At 36.2% G+C, this 16,339-nt stretch overlaps 2 protein-coding genes across 4 annotated transcripts in view; one reads left to right on the top strand and one right to left on the bottom strand.

The window, feature by feature from the left end:
- The first annotated feature begins 695 nt into the window (after positions 1–695).
- Positions 696–3,902, top strand: LOC129928637 (protein kish-A). Its single transcript, XM_056043606.1, has 3 exons — positions 696–749; positions 1,699–1,808; positions 3,463–3,902. The coding sequence occupies exons 1-3, from the start codon at positions 711–713 to the stop codon at positions 3,566–3,568; spliced, it is 255 nt and encodes an 84-aa protein (XP_055899581.1). The 5' UTR covers positions 696–710; the 3' UTR covers positions 3,569–3,902.
- Positions 3,903–6,836: 2,934 nt separating this feature from the next.
- The window catches only part of LOC106073702 (low-density lipoprotein receptor-related protein 4-like), a 90,457-nt gene continuing 80,954 nt past the window's right edge, over positions 6,837–16,339 (bottom strand). For 2 of the 3 annotated variants that reach the window (XM_056043603.1, XM_056043604.1), the window contains exons 37-40: positions 16,151–16,256; positions 14,844–14,982; positions 13,806–13,891; positions 6,837–9,674 (exon numbers count right to left, since the gene is read on the bottom strand). In XM_056043603.1, coding sequence (XP_055899578.1) covers positions 9,554–9,674; positions 13,806–13,891; positions 14,844–14,982; positions 16,151–16,256 — 452 coding nt within the window. In that variant the 3' untranslated portion in view covers positions 6,837–9,553. The remainder of the gene's footprint in view (positions 9,675–13,805; positions 13,892–14,843; positions 14,983–16,150; positions 16,257–16,339) is intronic. The other variant, XM_056043605.1, reaches the window with a different exon arrangement.

The raw sequence follows: 16,339 nt of genomic DNA, 5'->3' as shown, positions 1-16,339 counted from the left end.
ACTGATGCCCCTTTTAAAGCCCTGTTGGCTATTGGTCATAATTTTTTTTTTTCTGCATTTATTTGCATACCATATACTGCAGAAGTCAGCTAGTTCTTCTGTTCCTGCTAGGCCATCAGTGTCATCTGCGAAGCGCAAGTTAGTAATTCTTCTTCCTCCAATGCTTACAGTACCTTCATAGCCCTCGAGAGCATCTTGAAAAGTGTTGTTGAAAATAGGCAGCCTTGTCTTACTCAAACTTTGGTTTTGAACCAGTTCCCAATATTATTGTTGAAGTACACAGCACTGGTGGCATCCTAGTAGAGGCTCTGGATAACTTTAATTATGTTTTAATTGATGTTGTAATTTTCCATTGTTGCCCAGAGTGCCCAATGCCATACTTGATCAAAAGCTTTCTTGAAATCAATAAAGACATGGAAAAGATTATCTTGGTGTGGGAGGTATTTTTCACGGAGTATTCTGAGGTTTAAGATTTGTTCTGTTGTGCTGCAACCTTGTCTTAAACCCGCTTGTTCTTCTGATTTAATTTTGTCTTCTATAATTCTACCAAGCTATTTTTTTTTATATCTTTGAGAGGGGGGGGGGGGGCTAAATGTCCAGGTCAGGGGAGAGGATGGACAAGAGTAGGGGAGGATGTTGACATCCTGTGCTATAACTTTGGGGATTAGGAATCAGGGGAAAAATTTGAGGCCCTACTTGCCTTTGAAAAGATGTCACCTTTCCATGAATGTGTTTTAGTACAGTTGAATGTAAGTTGCAGTGTGTGCTAATGACTGTAACATGAATGTAAAAAAAAACAACTACAAAATGCTAATAAAAAAGGATTGCAAATGGGATTTGGTGACTAGTTTGTTTTAATTTTGTTTAGGCTGTTGGTTGAAAGTTTGTAGATTTACTTTATTAATAGATCCCAGCGACTGTCTGGAAAACAGACCAATGTGTAAAATATCCTATTTGGTGTGCGTGTGTGTGTATGTGGATTTCATGGAACACTTATAATAATAATAATAATAATAATAATATTTATTGTCCGTATGGAAATTTGTCTTACAATTTGTGCATTACACCAAACAAAAAACATTATAACTATAAGAAACCAAACTGTACATTCACACCAGATATCAAATCTAGCAATGATCTATACTATGCTAGATCTAGATTTGGTGTATAAAGTCAGGTTTTTATTCATTGTGCACTAATACCTTGTCAGAGCACAATACATTTCATTATAATGCAGATCTTGTAAGGCTGGTGATTTTGAGACAAGATGTATAAATGGGGGTATATAATTACAGTGGGACTTTTTAAATGTTATTCATGCAGTTCATAATATCAGGGATGACTGGTTTGTATTTGTTAAGATGATTTAATACTTACTTATTCAGCTTCTATTTTAGAGACATCATGGGGAGAAGTAGCTGATGGCCTGTAGTGGTCAGTCCAATGAAGAGACAGACTGTCCTCCCAGGTTTAGTATTTAATGTTGCGCTATAAAATTCTCTTTACACCCTGACAAAATGTTGGACACTGCTGATCCCAAACTGTATCAGCAATCGCCGTTTGTTTGGACACATAAGATGCATTGCTAGGGGGGAATAGCTGTGTTGGCAACAATGTTCCGACCATAGCTGATGCCTTGGCTTTCATATAATTTTTATGTAGTTACAACTGAAGTTTAGTATTTTTTTTTCTTTTCAGTCTGCCATATTTAATTTTCAAAGTCTGTTGACTGTTGTACTGCTTATGATCTGTACTTGTGCCTACTTGAGAGCTATTGCACCCAGCGTGATGGACCGTAATAAAACTGGGTAGGTGGTACATGCTCCTGATGTTAACTGATAGAAACTAGATATATATTCAAGGCATGTGGTGGAATAACATAAACTTTGCTACCAAACAGTGCGTGTCTGAATCCTGGTAGAGTATTATATCTTGTTACATTCTGTAAGAGCAATATTTTTTGCAATACCTTGCTGATAGCTTCCAGATAACAATATGTCCCAGTATCTTGTAGATATGCTAACATGGATACTTAACAATCGTATCATTATCTTTCTTAATTAAGGTTCAAACAGTGAGCAAAAAAACAATAATATATTTAGTACTACTCTCAGCTTTGATGATGTTAGGTACAAACTTAACTCTTTCAGTGCGAATTATTTTGATGGAAAACATTGAGTTTTCTGGGACAAACAAAAATCTGCAAGGTGGGCAGAGTTACTAAAACTAACTTAACTTTTTTATTTTATTATATAATTTGACACAATTTATATTATTTCAAAAGAAATTAGGTCTTCATCAGCCCTATCTGAAGTAACTCTCTGTGAGTAACCCCCACACTGAAAGAGTTAAGCTTGTAAGATATGTTTCACTGAATTTTTGTTTTAGAAGTTCCAATCCATACATTTTACTAAATAATTAAAATATTTGCCAACACAATTTAAAGTCATCTTATCTTATAAATTACAGACATTACTACAAAAGAGAAGATAATTATGTCCTACATGTTTCATGTGTTAATCTAGTCTTGCATTTTAATTAGTGACTTCAATTCTGCTATATTGTTGGTTTTCCTGGCTGATTCAGACAATCCATTCCATGCTCTAATGCCACTTGGGAAGAAGGATCACTTGTACAAATTTGTCCTAGCATATAAAATAAGAAATGTGACTGAGTTTACTTAAAGAGCATTCCATTCTTTTAAATTTGTTACATTTTTTAGATAATTTCCTTTCTTTTTTTTCACTTTACCAATTGGATTAGTACAGTAGTGGAGAAAATAACTTGTGGGAAAGATATTTGTTTATATTTCGCAAGGAACCTAACATGATTTCATGTTACAGAATACTTTTTATTTTAATTATAAGAATCTATAGATCAGAATATTTATAACCCATGTAGTTGGCAGCTTAAAACGTGTGTGTGTGTGCATGTATAATATAGACAGTTCATAATGGAGAAATGTTACACAAATAATTGTGTTACACAATTTGGTGCATATTTTCCCTTATGCAACTACTAAAGTTTTATTTTTTGTTAAAGACATTCTGGGACCATTAAATAAATAATGAAGGTATAGTTTTACATTGATTTTAAATCATTAAGTAAATTAGTAAATTCCCCTTTTAGACCTTGTGATCTCTGGGGCGGATGATGTAAAGATCACCTGTTTGTGTGACCCACGGTTAATGAGGATGTCATGTGGCCAGCATAATGACCAACAGTCTTGACTTTTCCCCAACTAATGTCAGGTACCCATTAGAGCTAGGTGGACCCTGAGGCACACTAGAGATCCAGAAATAAAAAATCCCAGTCTTCATCAGGATTTGAACCCAGGACCCCTTGGTTTAGAGTCTAGAAGCTACGCACTTTACCACAGCACCTCCTCATTGTTAATTTAATGTTGAAATTAAAATTGCTTTCTGGTCATTCTTAATCATTGTCATTTACTTTGATTCACAGGTTGCTCGGCACTTTCTGGAAGTTTGCTCGTATTGGAGAGAGGAAGAGTCCTTATGTGGCATTTTGTTGTGTTGCCATGGCCTTTAGTATTCTATTCTTGTCCTGATCAAACATAAACAGGGGGGCATCTGGGGAAGTACACATGATTTGATTGTACATCTGTTGATGTGGTGTAGTGAAAGTGCTTTAAAAGAAAAGATTTGTTAAAAAACAATGTCCAAACTTGAGACCTTGATCTTGAAAACTTGTGTAAGTTAACCACTGTGCGAAAGACAAATTAATATTAATCACTATATTCATTGCCTGGTGTTTGAATGGGAAAGTGACATACTTCACTGCATGTTGATAAATGTTTTATAATTTCAAGACTGGAAAGACCTATCATGTGTAATGCTGTATATATGTAAAGTAATTAAAGTCAGCTTCATGTATCTTGTTCATCTGCCAGTATTTTCTGTTTTGCATATTCTTTGTCTGTTTAGAAGTAAAAAAAAAATAAGTCAAATCCTTCTACACACATGTATTCTTTTATTAACATTGTAATGCTGGTACATAAAGGCACAACTGTTTCTATGCCATTTTCAGTACTTAAACTTTACTGTTTGTTCAATGACAATAACATGTCATTTTTAATACCTTAGTCTTTCTACTACAAGTTTTTAGTGCCATCAGATAGCATCTTTCAAACTATGTGTAAAAATATTGAACATCATTTGTTAGATAATAAGGTAGGGTTGCGAACTCTAAGTTATACTTTACATTTTATCAAATATTAAATATAACTAATAAATGACAGTAACAAAATTACAGAAAAAAACTAAAGTAACTCAAATGACTAAACTCGGTTCATGTTTGGAACACGGAAACGGATATTTGATATAAATTTGATGGTTATTTAAATTTAAGGTAGAAAAAATTGTTTAGAATTATTTAAATTGTCAACAATTTGTTGAAGAAATGTTATGCTCAAAGTTGGCAATCCCATCAAACATGTCTCCATGTTCATAAATACTATATAAAAATATAATTTAAAAAAATACAATACAAATGTAAATATCTTAAAATAGGTTTCGGCAGTTTCAGTCAATAAATGTGATCATTGTTAATTTAGCAGATTTTGAAATACTGAAAAGAAATAGGTTGGTTTAACATGAACCCTGTAAAACCAGCAATTATTTGAATCCACAAAGTGATCTTTGTTATGAAAGCTAACAACTATAAACTAAATTATTCTATGTTGCCATTTTCACTTCTATAATACAGAAATATATGACGTAAACCTTATAAGAAAAATTATACACACAAGTCTAGTTCTAAAGCATCTGCATAGGAATTGTATGTATATCATTTCAAATAATTAAATAATATGAATCATTACTACAGCTTTTTTGAATAAATACAACTCAAAAGATTTTTGAATATTATTTTAGTCTGTTATAACAAAAAATCTGAATTGTTTTGGAGTTGTATTCAAATGCTCTTGTGCAATAGTAACCAATAAAAAATTATTCTAACCTAAAAATAAAATAATGTAATATGTTTTCAATTTCATTTAATTCTGGTACTCAAAATCATTAATCAATCAAATTAATGAGTTCAACTGATTTTGTTTTTTTCTTTTTACAACTGCAATATTTTTGAAATCCAACTTAAAACTAATCAGTTGCAAACAATGACATGGTTCTTTAGTGTGTACAATCAACCATTCAATGTAGAAAGTTTGAGATGAAATGGCTACAAAAAATATGTAATAAAAAGCCTCAGATCAATTATTCATATGTGGAACATATTTGTACATTATAATACATAAAAAGTCTCAAGAGTATACATCTACAATAGAAAATTTTGATTCAAAAAACCTCACTATAAATTTCATGCAGAAATTACAGCAAGCAAGCAATGTGTAAGGAAGAAACGCTAGAACAGAGAGACATACAAAAGTTGTGGTAATAGTCTGGAAAGACATACAAAAGATGTGGTGATAGTTTGGAGAGACATACAAAAGTTGGTCAGGTTACAATGACAATGCCTAAAAGTAAGTTGATCAGCAACTATTGTCAATAGTCATCATATTGTTACAAACAAATCTAAGGAACACCATGTTACATTTGTACATTAGTTGATCTCCAGTACGCATACCATAACAGCTAGAAATCGAAATGAATTAATGCTGTCCAGTAATATTGTACATATTTTCATTAACCAAGAGAATCCAACTTTTTTACATGTCTATGCCCAGTCCAAGTTGTAAAGCAAAACAAGAAAATTATTAAACATATTGAATAGCTTGTGCAAACAAAATTAAATTTGATTTTTTGGAACAGCAGCACAATTGAAGCCATGTTATGCCCATAATCGCTCAAGGGTTACTTCCCTTATATAGGTCAAGTGCTAAGAGTTACACAACTGAGGTATGGTATTAAAAAATAAGGTCCACTCACAACTCAAATAGTGAAAATTGTAATAATATAATACAAATCTGTTGTAAATATGTATATATTTATAAGTACTTTGCCCGATCCCAACTCAAATTTTGGCAGTCAACCCCACAATCTGGATAAAGCCCAGTATTTTCCCAGGGTCAACGCAATGAAACAGTATTTTGAGGTTGTCTGTTCTAAAATACTTCCCTCTAATATCCTGGTATCTGGGGCGAGGATATTCTGTATGATGAGGTAAGGGTCACAACAGCACAAAGGAGTGCCGATGTAGGTGTGGCCAACACTAAGTTTGGACAATGGACATGGTCATGCTTCCTTTAGATGTTGACTGCTGTCTGACATCAGCCACAACCCGTCTTAGCTTGTAGTGGGTCTCAGCCTCCCACCGATCCTGCCACTCTGTAGGAGGTAGAGGCTATACTCTGTCTCAAGTACGAGCAGGGAATTTGGGTTCCTGACACTGCTTCATTTAGGGCTCTCTTTGCTTCTTTGTTATTGTAAACTTACTAGCATGAAAAAAAAAATTCACTGTTCATAAATACTTTAACAGTTGAACAGCAGTTAAACTCTGTCACTATTTCATATGAGATTCAAGCTTTAGAATAAAAATTTAATGGCAGGTATGGGTGATGAACTTTTAAAAAGTTTGTTACGTTGAAGATCTTCATTAAACAGCATAAACTGTGCGCTACTGAAAAAAACAACACATTTTATAAAGCTGAAGCTTCAATAAGACATCAAGTGGTCATCAAATAGTCTAGTCAAGGAATTAACATTTTAATATAATTTTCTAATTTTAACTTAAAAAACAAATTAATTTAAAGGTTAACATTTTTTTTAAAATTCAATTTTAAATATATCACAAAAAAATAAATATTCGACACAAAAAAAAGAGGTAAACCAGTCAAATTCAAGCAACAACTAAAAAAAAAACTCAGCTAATTATTTAATAAGTTTCTGTAAACGTATGGAAAGAATATTAAAATGGCAATGGTTTGATCAATGGCTCATAGTGTATAAAACTGATTGTACAAATAAAAAACATATTTGATATGAATTAATATAAAAGTATACACTGTCTGGTGGTTTGGGATTCCATAAGGTAAAGCACAGCTAGCACATGTCTCACACACTGCTGGGAACAAACATTTAGAGGTATATAGATCATTTCTTTTGTGAAATATTCTTAACATCATTGTGGAATTGATCCACCAATTGGTAACTGTAATGAATTGCTGTAGCTGACGTTGATAACTCTCCAATGGAATGAAAACAACAAAAGCATATCAGGAAATAGACAAGTTCAAACAATGTCATCTATTTACATTTGGTTAAAAAAACAAACACTCTTGCAGGAGTAAGAAACTGGAGTCCTATGATGTACTTCTAAATGATATAACTGATAAATGTTTGTGTAGGTCTAAAAAACGTTACACATTTTACTTGGGCACATACTAGATTGTACAAGACTGGCTCTCCCTTTCAAACAAGAATGTCTAAAAAAAACATACACAACTTTCTATTTAATAAAGATACCATATCACATTATCAGTGTCTAATAAACCTAGATTACAGCAATTTGGGTTTAATACCAACTGTTTATTCAGACCTTTGAAGCTCAAACGTTGTGCATTTTTTCTTAGGTTTATCATTTGTGTTCATTTTTTGGCTTAAAAAGGTGGCAATCAGCAGCTGATTGCTAGGTACCAGTACATCATGTAATTGTGTTTTTTTTTTTGTTTTTGAAATATTCTAAGAATGCTAGTCCAAATTGGACAAAACTAAACCACTAGTCTAAAAGTCTTGCAACATCTACTATGACTAAAACATTTCTATATACACATTTATTTTGTATACAAATACAAAATATTTACATTCTACTCTAATTACTTATCTAATAATAATATCATCATATTAAGCCTTCTTTGGGCAAACTAATTATTACATATGAACAAGCAATGAATCAACAATATCACATGACTTTGCAATGATCCTGTGAATACATCAGTGATATAAAATAATCATACAATAAAAAACTAGAGAAAGCATTAGGCATTGATTCATATCATAAGGTTTAAACATGAACACATTTTCTACAGATACATTTGAACAAGAAATTTAAACTAATTAGAAATGTAGGCCACATGAGGATAGACTCTTGCAGGGCACATAGACATACACTTCAGTTTAACAAAAAGTCTCTCAGATATTCAATTATGAATAAGTCGACAAAATATGGAGACATTTTGTGTCTGAAATATAACATGCATAAAAAGGTTAAGTCAATGAAAGGTAGGTCACATAGAGACATAACTCTGTATGAAATATACACTATAGATAGTCTGCTAGTGAGTCTGGGGAGAATTAAGCCTCATCAGCAGAATCTTGGGCGAAGCTTTGGCGCCAGATTTTCATGGATTCTGAGCTTCAAAAAACATTCTCCTGGACTCTACAATGCATTAGCTCTAATAAAAATAGCTCAGGTCAAGTAAAGTTAAATTAAGAAGGAGTAAGTGGGCTGATATTGAAGTGTATATATAGTTGTAATGGATTTGATCAAGTAAGATCACATTCCTTGTCCAGCAAGATGTTTTGTACTGGGCTAGTTTTGGTTGTGCATTCTGAATGAGGGGTGGAAGAATAACTTTAAGCAGAGATGTATAGAAATTTCTTCGAAAGAATGATTGTTGATTGATTGTTGATTTGAGGCACATCGGCACAATTTAGGCCATGTCGTGCCTGGCGAAAGAATGTTTCTGGTTGATGATGTTGTGAAAATGGTATGAAAGGCCCTACTTAGAATATGAAATGATGTATCATTATTTGAATATTGAACTGGTAATCATTTTTACTTGATCAATATTTAAATATGATTTAGAGCCAGAATACAAAATTTTTGTCCCTTGATAAAAACGACCATAGCTTACTAGTCAGCACATCACAATGCCCAACAGGTTAAGAAATACTGATCTATAGAGAGACACTTTACTATGAGATGTAGGACCTATTTGGGTACACTTCTTGAGATATATGCTATCGCATAGAGGAACACCTACACAAGAGGTTCACTTATGAATGAAAGTTCAATATAGATAGATTTCTGTACGAGATGTTGGTCCTAAATAAATATGCTTCTGTATTGAAATGTAGGTCCCTGATACATACTATATGAAGGAATATGTATGAAAGAGAAATAGGTTCACTTGTGAATGAAATTTAGCCTTAATGAGACACTTCCATATGATATGTAGGCCCTATAATTTGTTCTCCATTATGTATGTAGTATACAAACATGATGTCAGGTTAAGCTATGGACCTGATACCTGTGGCTATTCCAGTCCATCTTATAAATACATGTATGAATGGATTATCAAAAGTACATAAATGCATGCATTATGCTTAGTAGCGTAACAAATGAACTTCAAGAGTGACACTCGGTCAGTCACTTTTATATTTTCACTATTCATGACATGACAAAGTCAGGGGGGCATGTGTCATGTTACAAAAACGTTTCAAACTTTTCCTTGTCGCAAACACAGTGACCCAACCATCCAAACAAATTGTAGAAACACATATAAGGTCTGTACATATCACAGCTCTGGTAGTCCTATTTACAAACAACTTGTCAGTACTGACAGCCTGCCATCCTGTCATGTTGACAGGACTGATTTATAACCAATGTCTGAATTTCTTTCACTGCTGGCCCCGTCTGATGCTGTCTGTCTGGATTTGAAGGACCCAACTTTTAAAGCACTGTGGGCGTCTCCCAGTCTAGAGAGTGAAAGAAAAGAAAAAAGATCAAAGTTGTTACAAGTAGAAAATATTGAAAAGAATTTTGTCAACAAAACAACAAACAATAAAATTAACATTAGATAAGGAAGCTTTAGAAAAAAATGACAGCCCTACTTATCTTGGAGTCACCTATGACCCGAGACTAACCTGGAAAAACCAAATAGATAAAACACAGAGTAAAGGCATCCAGAGACTATCCCTCTTGAAAAAATTAGCTGGCACAGATTGGGGAGCAAATCACAACATCCTGAAAAAGACCTATACCAGTTATGTAAGACCTGTACTAGAATATGGTGCCACAGCATGGGGCTCAGCAGCCCAAACCAACCTTAGAAAAATAGACAAGGTTCAAAATATTGGTCTAAGGATAATGACAGGAGCAATCAAAACAACACCCATAAGAGCTATGGAGGAAACCGCTGCCCTGATCTCTCTGGATGAAAGAAGAGAAATAAAAATCCTTTCCCAATTCACAAAATTGGAAACCTTGGAGAGGCACCCACTCAGAACAAAAATCCACAAAACTGGCACAAAAAACCGTCTCAAAAGGACCAATTTCATACAGGAATCTCTAAACCTAAAAAAGAAACACCAACTTGAAAAAATTACTCTGGAATCCTCGATACACTATAATGAATCTCCACCCTGGGACGAAAGCCCTCTTCCTACTATAAGGGACCATATTGAAAACATAAAAAGAAAATCTGATTACAGACCAACAGAGCTCAAGGAAATAGTGAACTGTTTTCTACATACCAATTACCCTAGCAATCAGTGGATCAGAGTTTACACGGATGGCTCATCCCATAAAGCCACCACAAATGGAGGAGCTGGAATACTTATCGAATGGCCAGATGGAGGAAAACTAGAAAAATCCTTTGCAACTGGAGAGCTCTCTGACAGTCACAGAGCAGAAAGGGAAGCACTAGCACTAGCTGCTACCATGCTAGCAAATCATCCAAGTTCCCCTCACAGTCAGATTGTCTTTCTAACAGACGCAAAAACAACCCTCCAAAGCCTGCAAAACTCTGATTCCCCTTATATTAAAAACCTCAGAACAGCACTCACAAAGCTCAACCACAACAGCAAAAAAACTGTCATTCAATGGATACCAGCTCACATACAACTAGCAGGAAATGAGAAGGCTGACACACTCGCCAAGAGTGGGAGAACAAACTCACAAGTAAACTCTGCTCTCTATCCAGAAGAAATGAAGAAATTAATTGTAGATAAAATAAATGAGAAATGGACGAGCTCCCATCCAAATCACAAGAAAGATGATGCTTACTATAAGCTATCCCGACAAGACCAGCGTCTAATCTTTCGACTCAGGACCGGACACAACAGAATGCGACAACACATGTTCCGGAAGCTCAAAATTGGAACCAGTGAAATCTGCCCATGTGGAGTATCACCAGAAAATGCCGACCACGTCCTCCAAAACTGCTCTCTCTACCAAGAGGCCCGTATAAGACATTGGCCCCAAATCACCCCAATAGAAAGAAAACTATATGGAGAGCTCCCTGATTTGGAAACCACTGCGCAGTTCATCTCATGTATTGGTCTAGTCATATGAACACTCCAACATAACAATGAGAACGATGAAGAAGAAGAAGAAGAAAAGAATTTAAAATAAAATATTTCAAACAATGTATTTTATATCTAAGGCTTGACTTCAAGCCCGAAGATTAAGTAAGAGATACAAATACTCCTTCTTCCCTAGTGCTATTAGAGCATGGAATGGGTTGCCTGAGCTAGCCAGGAAAACCAGTGACTTGGCAGAATTTAAGTCATTGGTTAATATGCATGATTAAATGCATGACGCGTAGGACGTAATCATCTTCTTTTTTGAAGTAACGTCTGTATTATATAAGATAAGATATAAGATTATTTCACAGTCCAAAGCATTGCATTTCCTTCAGCCTACGCTCAGTATTTTAAAAGTGGTTTTGTAAAAAAAAAAATGTTTTACTTGATTTGGATGTTCTTTTAGAGTTGAAGATAATCAACTTGCCAGTCCAAACCTCTGTCAGGACGGGGGATGGCAGTGGGCAGGGTATGAACCCAGAAACATAAAAACAACAGTTCAGAGCATATGCTGCATGACCAGGCAGCCATCCAGTTGGTAATTGGCTTGTGCAGGCCAATACCAGTTATAAACAATGATGTTGATTGTATTTGTTTTGGTAAACAGAATACTACATTTGTTGTATAAAGTAAGCCTTGTCTATAGTAGACAGGTGCATGAAAAGAATAAGTTCATATCTCTTTATGAAGGGCTATTCAATCTTCAGTACTAGTGTTTCTTTTATGGTAAGCGCATCATTTTTTAAAAATTTAAAATGAACACAATGAATTTTAAAGTACATAAACCAAGACCCTCCCCTCACACACAACTAGCTACACATTCTTTTCTGTTAACTGGGGAACAGTCTTGACACTTTAAGTTCCAAAAATAACAAAGGGAAGACTAAAACTAATAATTTAAATACAGTCGAATATAGAGCACCAGTTCACCAGGTTAGCCACTTAGTTTGGACAGAATCCTAATACACCAAACAAATTATATTTTATAACTGAATCTAGTTAATAGACCAGCTGGTTAGTTGAACAAAAACAATTGTGTCCTGATGTGGCTCGATAAACTGGTTTCAACAGTACTGAAACTTATTACTAATACTATTTGGAAACAAGGATTAGACCACTCACACAAGGGTAACCAGAGAGATGTACACTTCTCCCTTTAAGATAAAGGAATAAACATTGAAGTGCACAAGTTATAAAGCTTCAATAAAATTATAGCTTTTATACAGCGCTACTTTCATGCTTATAGCATGCTCAGAGTGCTATGGTCCAATCTCATCTGTGGACCAGTTGAGGGGGGAAGGGGGGTTATCTGGGAGAAGGTTTTCCGTTCTGCCTCTAGCCCCCTTCATAGGTAGCTAAGCCAAGTCTAAGCTAAGCCTCTCGACCAGGCTTCCCACTAATACTAAGCCTCTCGACCAGGCTTCCCACTAATACTAAGCCTCTCGACCAGGCTTCCCACTAATACTAAGCCTCTCGACCAGGCTTCCCACTAATACTAAGCCTCTCGACCAGGCTTCCCACTAATACTAAGCCTCTCGACCAGGCTTCCCACTAATACTAAGCCTCTCGACCAGGCTTCCCACTAATACTAAGCCTCTCGACCAGGCTTCCCACTAATACTAAGCCTCTCGACCAGGCTTCCCACTAATACTAAGCCTCTCGACCAGGCTTCCCACTAATACTAAGCCTCTCGACCAGGCTTCCCACTAATACTAAGCCTCTCGACCAGGCTTCCCACTAATACTAAGCCTCTCGACCAGGCTTCCCACTAATACTAAGCCTCTCGACCAGGCTTCCCACTAATACTAAGCCTCTCGACCAGGCTTCCCACTAATACTAAGCCTCTCGACCAGGCTTCCCACTAATACTAAGCCTCTCGACCAGGCTTCCCACTAATACTAAGCCTCTCGACCAGGCTTCCCACTAATACTAAGCCTCTCGACCAGGCTTCCCACTAATACTAAGCCTCTCGACCAGGCTTCCCACTAATACTAAGCCTCTCGACCAGGCTTCCCACTAATACTAAGCCTCTCGACCAGGCTTCCCACTAATACTAAGCCTCTCGACCAGGCTTCCCACTAATACTAAGCCTCTCGACCAGGCTTCCCACTAATACTAAGCCTCTCGACCAGGCTTCCCACTAATACTAAGCCTCTCGACCAGGCTTCCCACTAATACTAAGCCTCTCGACCAGGCTTCCCACTAATACTAAGCCTCTCGACCAGGCTTCCCACTAATACTAAGCCTCTCGACCAGGCTTTCCACTAATACTAAGCCTCTCGACCAGGCTTCCCACTAATACTAAGCCTCTCGACCAGGCTTCCCACTAATACTAAGCCTCTCGACCAGGCTTCCCACTAATACTAAGCCTCTCGACCAGGCTTCCCACTAATACTAAGCCTCTCGACCAGGCTTCCCACTAATACTAAGCCTCTCGACCAGGCTTCCCACTAATACTAAGCCTCTCGACCAGGCTTACCACTAATACTAAGCCTCTCGACCAGGCTTACCACTAATACTTACCCTGTGGTGTGTGGATGCATGAGAGCAACTGTTTCTTTATGGTTCATCCCACAGTCTGTATCCCCCAGGCATGATGTCAGCTGCTCCTGTAGGAAATGTCATTACAATGAGACAAAACAAACATTAGGCTTGATCATCATAGATTCTTCATACCTCAATATGTTTAGAAACCATTTGCCACCCAGAACAAAATAAATAAATAGTAAAGAAAATGGTTGACACATAAAAAGATTTCCTAAAAAGGATTTGAAGCACTAGGGCTAACTATATTTTTCAGTTGCAAATTAGCAATTTTGATGTTACTACTCCAAGCATAACTTCATTTTGCATTGCAAAAGGCTTGGGCAGTGACTGCTTTGATGCTATCATGTAAATTATTATCAGAAGTGCTTAAACAGAAGAAAACTGTCCCATAAAATGTAATATAGTGCAAGGAGTAAGAAATATATTTTCTTAAAATACTTTGTACAGGAAAATGAGAAACTATTTCAAGTCTTAACTGGATGAAATAAAAAAATTAATATAGCTCACATCACTAGCGTGACAGCTAAGCAGTAAAGCACTTGGCTTATGAAGCAGGAGTCCCGAAGTTTGAAGCCTGGTGACGACTGTGATTTTTAATTTCAGGATCTATGGGCGCCTCATTAGGAGGCATGGTGGCTGAGTGGTAAAGTGCATGGCTTCTGAAGCAGGGGTTCCGGATTTGAATCCAGGTGAAGACTGGGAATTTTAACTTCGGGATTTTAGGGCGCCCAGCTCTAATCGGTACCTGACATTACTTGTGGAAAAGTAAAGGCAGTTGGTTGTTGTGCTGGCCATATGACACTCTCGTTAACCGTGGGCCACAGAAACAAATGACCTCTACATCATCTTCCCCATACTTAGCAAGGTCTAAAAGGGGAACTTTACTTTACATCACTGGCATGGTTATGAAAGAAGTTTATTTATTCCTAAAATACTTTGTACTGAAGAGTGAGAAACTATTTCTTCAAATCTTAACCGGATCAAATAAATAATTTTTTTTTTACTATAGCTTACATCACTGGCATGGTAACGGAAGAGGGCATACGTTTTTCTATTCTCAGAGTTGATGGTTTCTGTGCTGGCTTTCTGATATGTAGGATTGGAGTAGGTCAGGGCAGAGAACTCTTCAACATTGTAGTGACGCCTACGCTGCCTGAAACAAAAATAGGTCATTACAATTTAGCTAATTATTTGGCTTTTGAAAATCACATAATGCACAAATAATTTCAGGCCAAGGCTTTTAAACAAAAAAAAAATGAATTTGACAATTTAGTAGCAACAGACAGATATCCTCAACATCTCAAGTCTATTGCATAACACTACTTTTAAAGTGCACCTGTGTCCAAGTTTAAACATTGATGGACATCTCATAATTTAAAAAACTCAGCCTAGAAATTTGTGAGAGTAAAAAATTTGGTCAAGAATTCAAAATCTTTTTATTAAGACGTTGCAAGACTAAATTGTTTTTTTTTTAAATAAATTCCTACAGGGCGAAGTAGGCGCAGTGGTTTGAAACCAGTTTTTTTTTTATTTTGGGATCTTTAGGGGACTTCCAAGTCCACCCAGCTCTAATGGGTACCTGACATTAGTTGAGGAAAAGTAAAGGCGATTGGTATTTGTACTGGCCACATGACACCCTCATTAACCATGGTCCACAGAAAACAGATAACTCCTTCAAGCAATGGCCTGGCCAATCCTTCACTGACTTTCTATTGAGAACAACAGAGATAAAAGTGTGATGTTGTAAAATAGGTGTGATGCCCCTGCACTAATCCCAGAGTCTTGTGAAAGGAGCAGAATTACTGCATCATGCTTGAAGCCGAGTATATTAGTCACAAGCGTGGTCGAGAGGCCAGGTGCGCTTGAACTTGGCTTGGCTACCTAGAAGGGGGCTCGAGGTTCAACACCCGACTCGGGCAGAGTTATGTTTACTGAGCGCCTAAAGGCAGCACGGAAAACCAACTCCTAGATACCCCCTCCCCCCCACTGGTTCACAAATGAGATTGGACCAAAAGCGCTCTGAGCATGCTATAAGCATGAAAGTACCGCTATATAAAAAGCTATAATAATAATAATAACTTTCTTTTAATACTTTCTTTTTCAGTGTTGCTCTTTTACTGGCTGATATCTTGTGCTGAACATTATTGCAACATTATTATTGAATTACATGAGGAAGTGGGGAAAAAAACTTATCGTTCAATGTGGAAGTTTCAATGTTGTTAGAACACTGACAGTTCAAGAGACATTCCCTGAGAAATAAATACACAGGCTTGCCAACTAAAAGTGAACTTTTAAAAAAAACAGACACTTGTGTTGTTTACCTTTTCCAGACAAAGAATGCAGCAACAATGAACAGACAAATCAAAACACCCAAAGTGACAGCCACGACAACATAGGGCACTGTGTCATGGTCCTCATCAGCTGTTTCTGGGGGTTCAATGACAAAAATTATAATATTTTATGATAACTTAATTTAAAAGTTAATGTTTGAATCAAATACAGTTGGATAT

Source organism: Biomphalaria glabrata, chromosome 10 (genome assembly GCF_947242115.1).
Source record: "Biomphalaria glabrata chromosome 10, xgBioGlab47.1, whole genome shotgun sequence".
Lineage (NCBI taxonomy): Eukaryota > Metazoa > Mollusca > Gastropoda > Planorbidae > Biomphalaria > Biomphalaria glabrata.
Note: the sequence above shows the minus strand (reverse complement) of the source record. Positions and strands in the feature narration are given on the sequence as shown.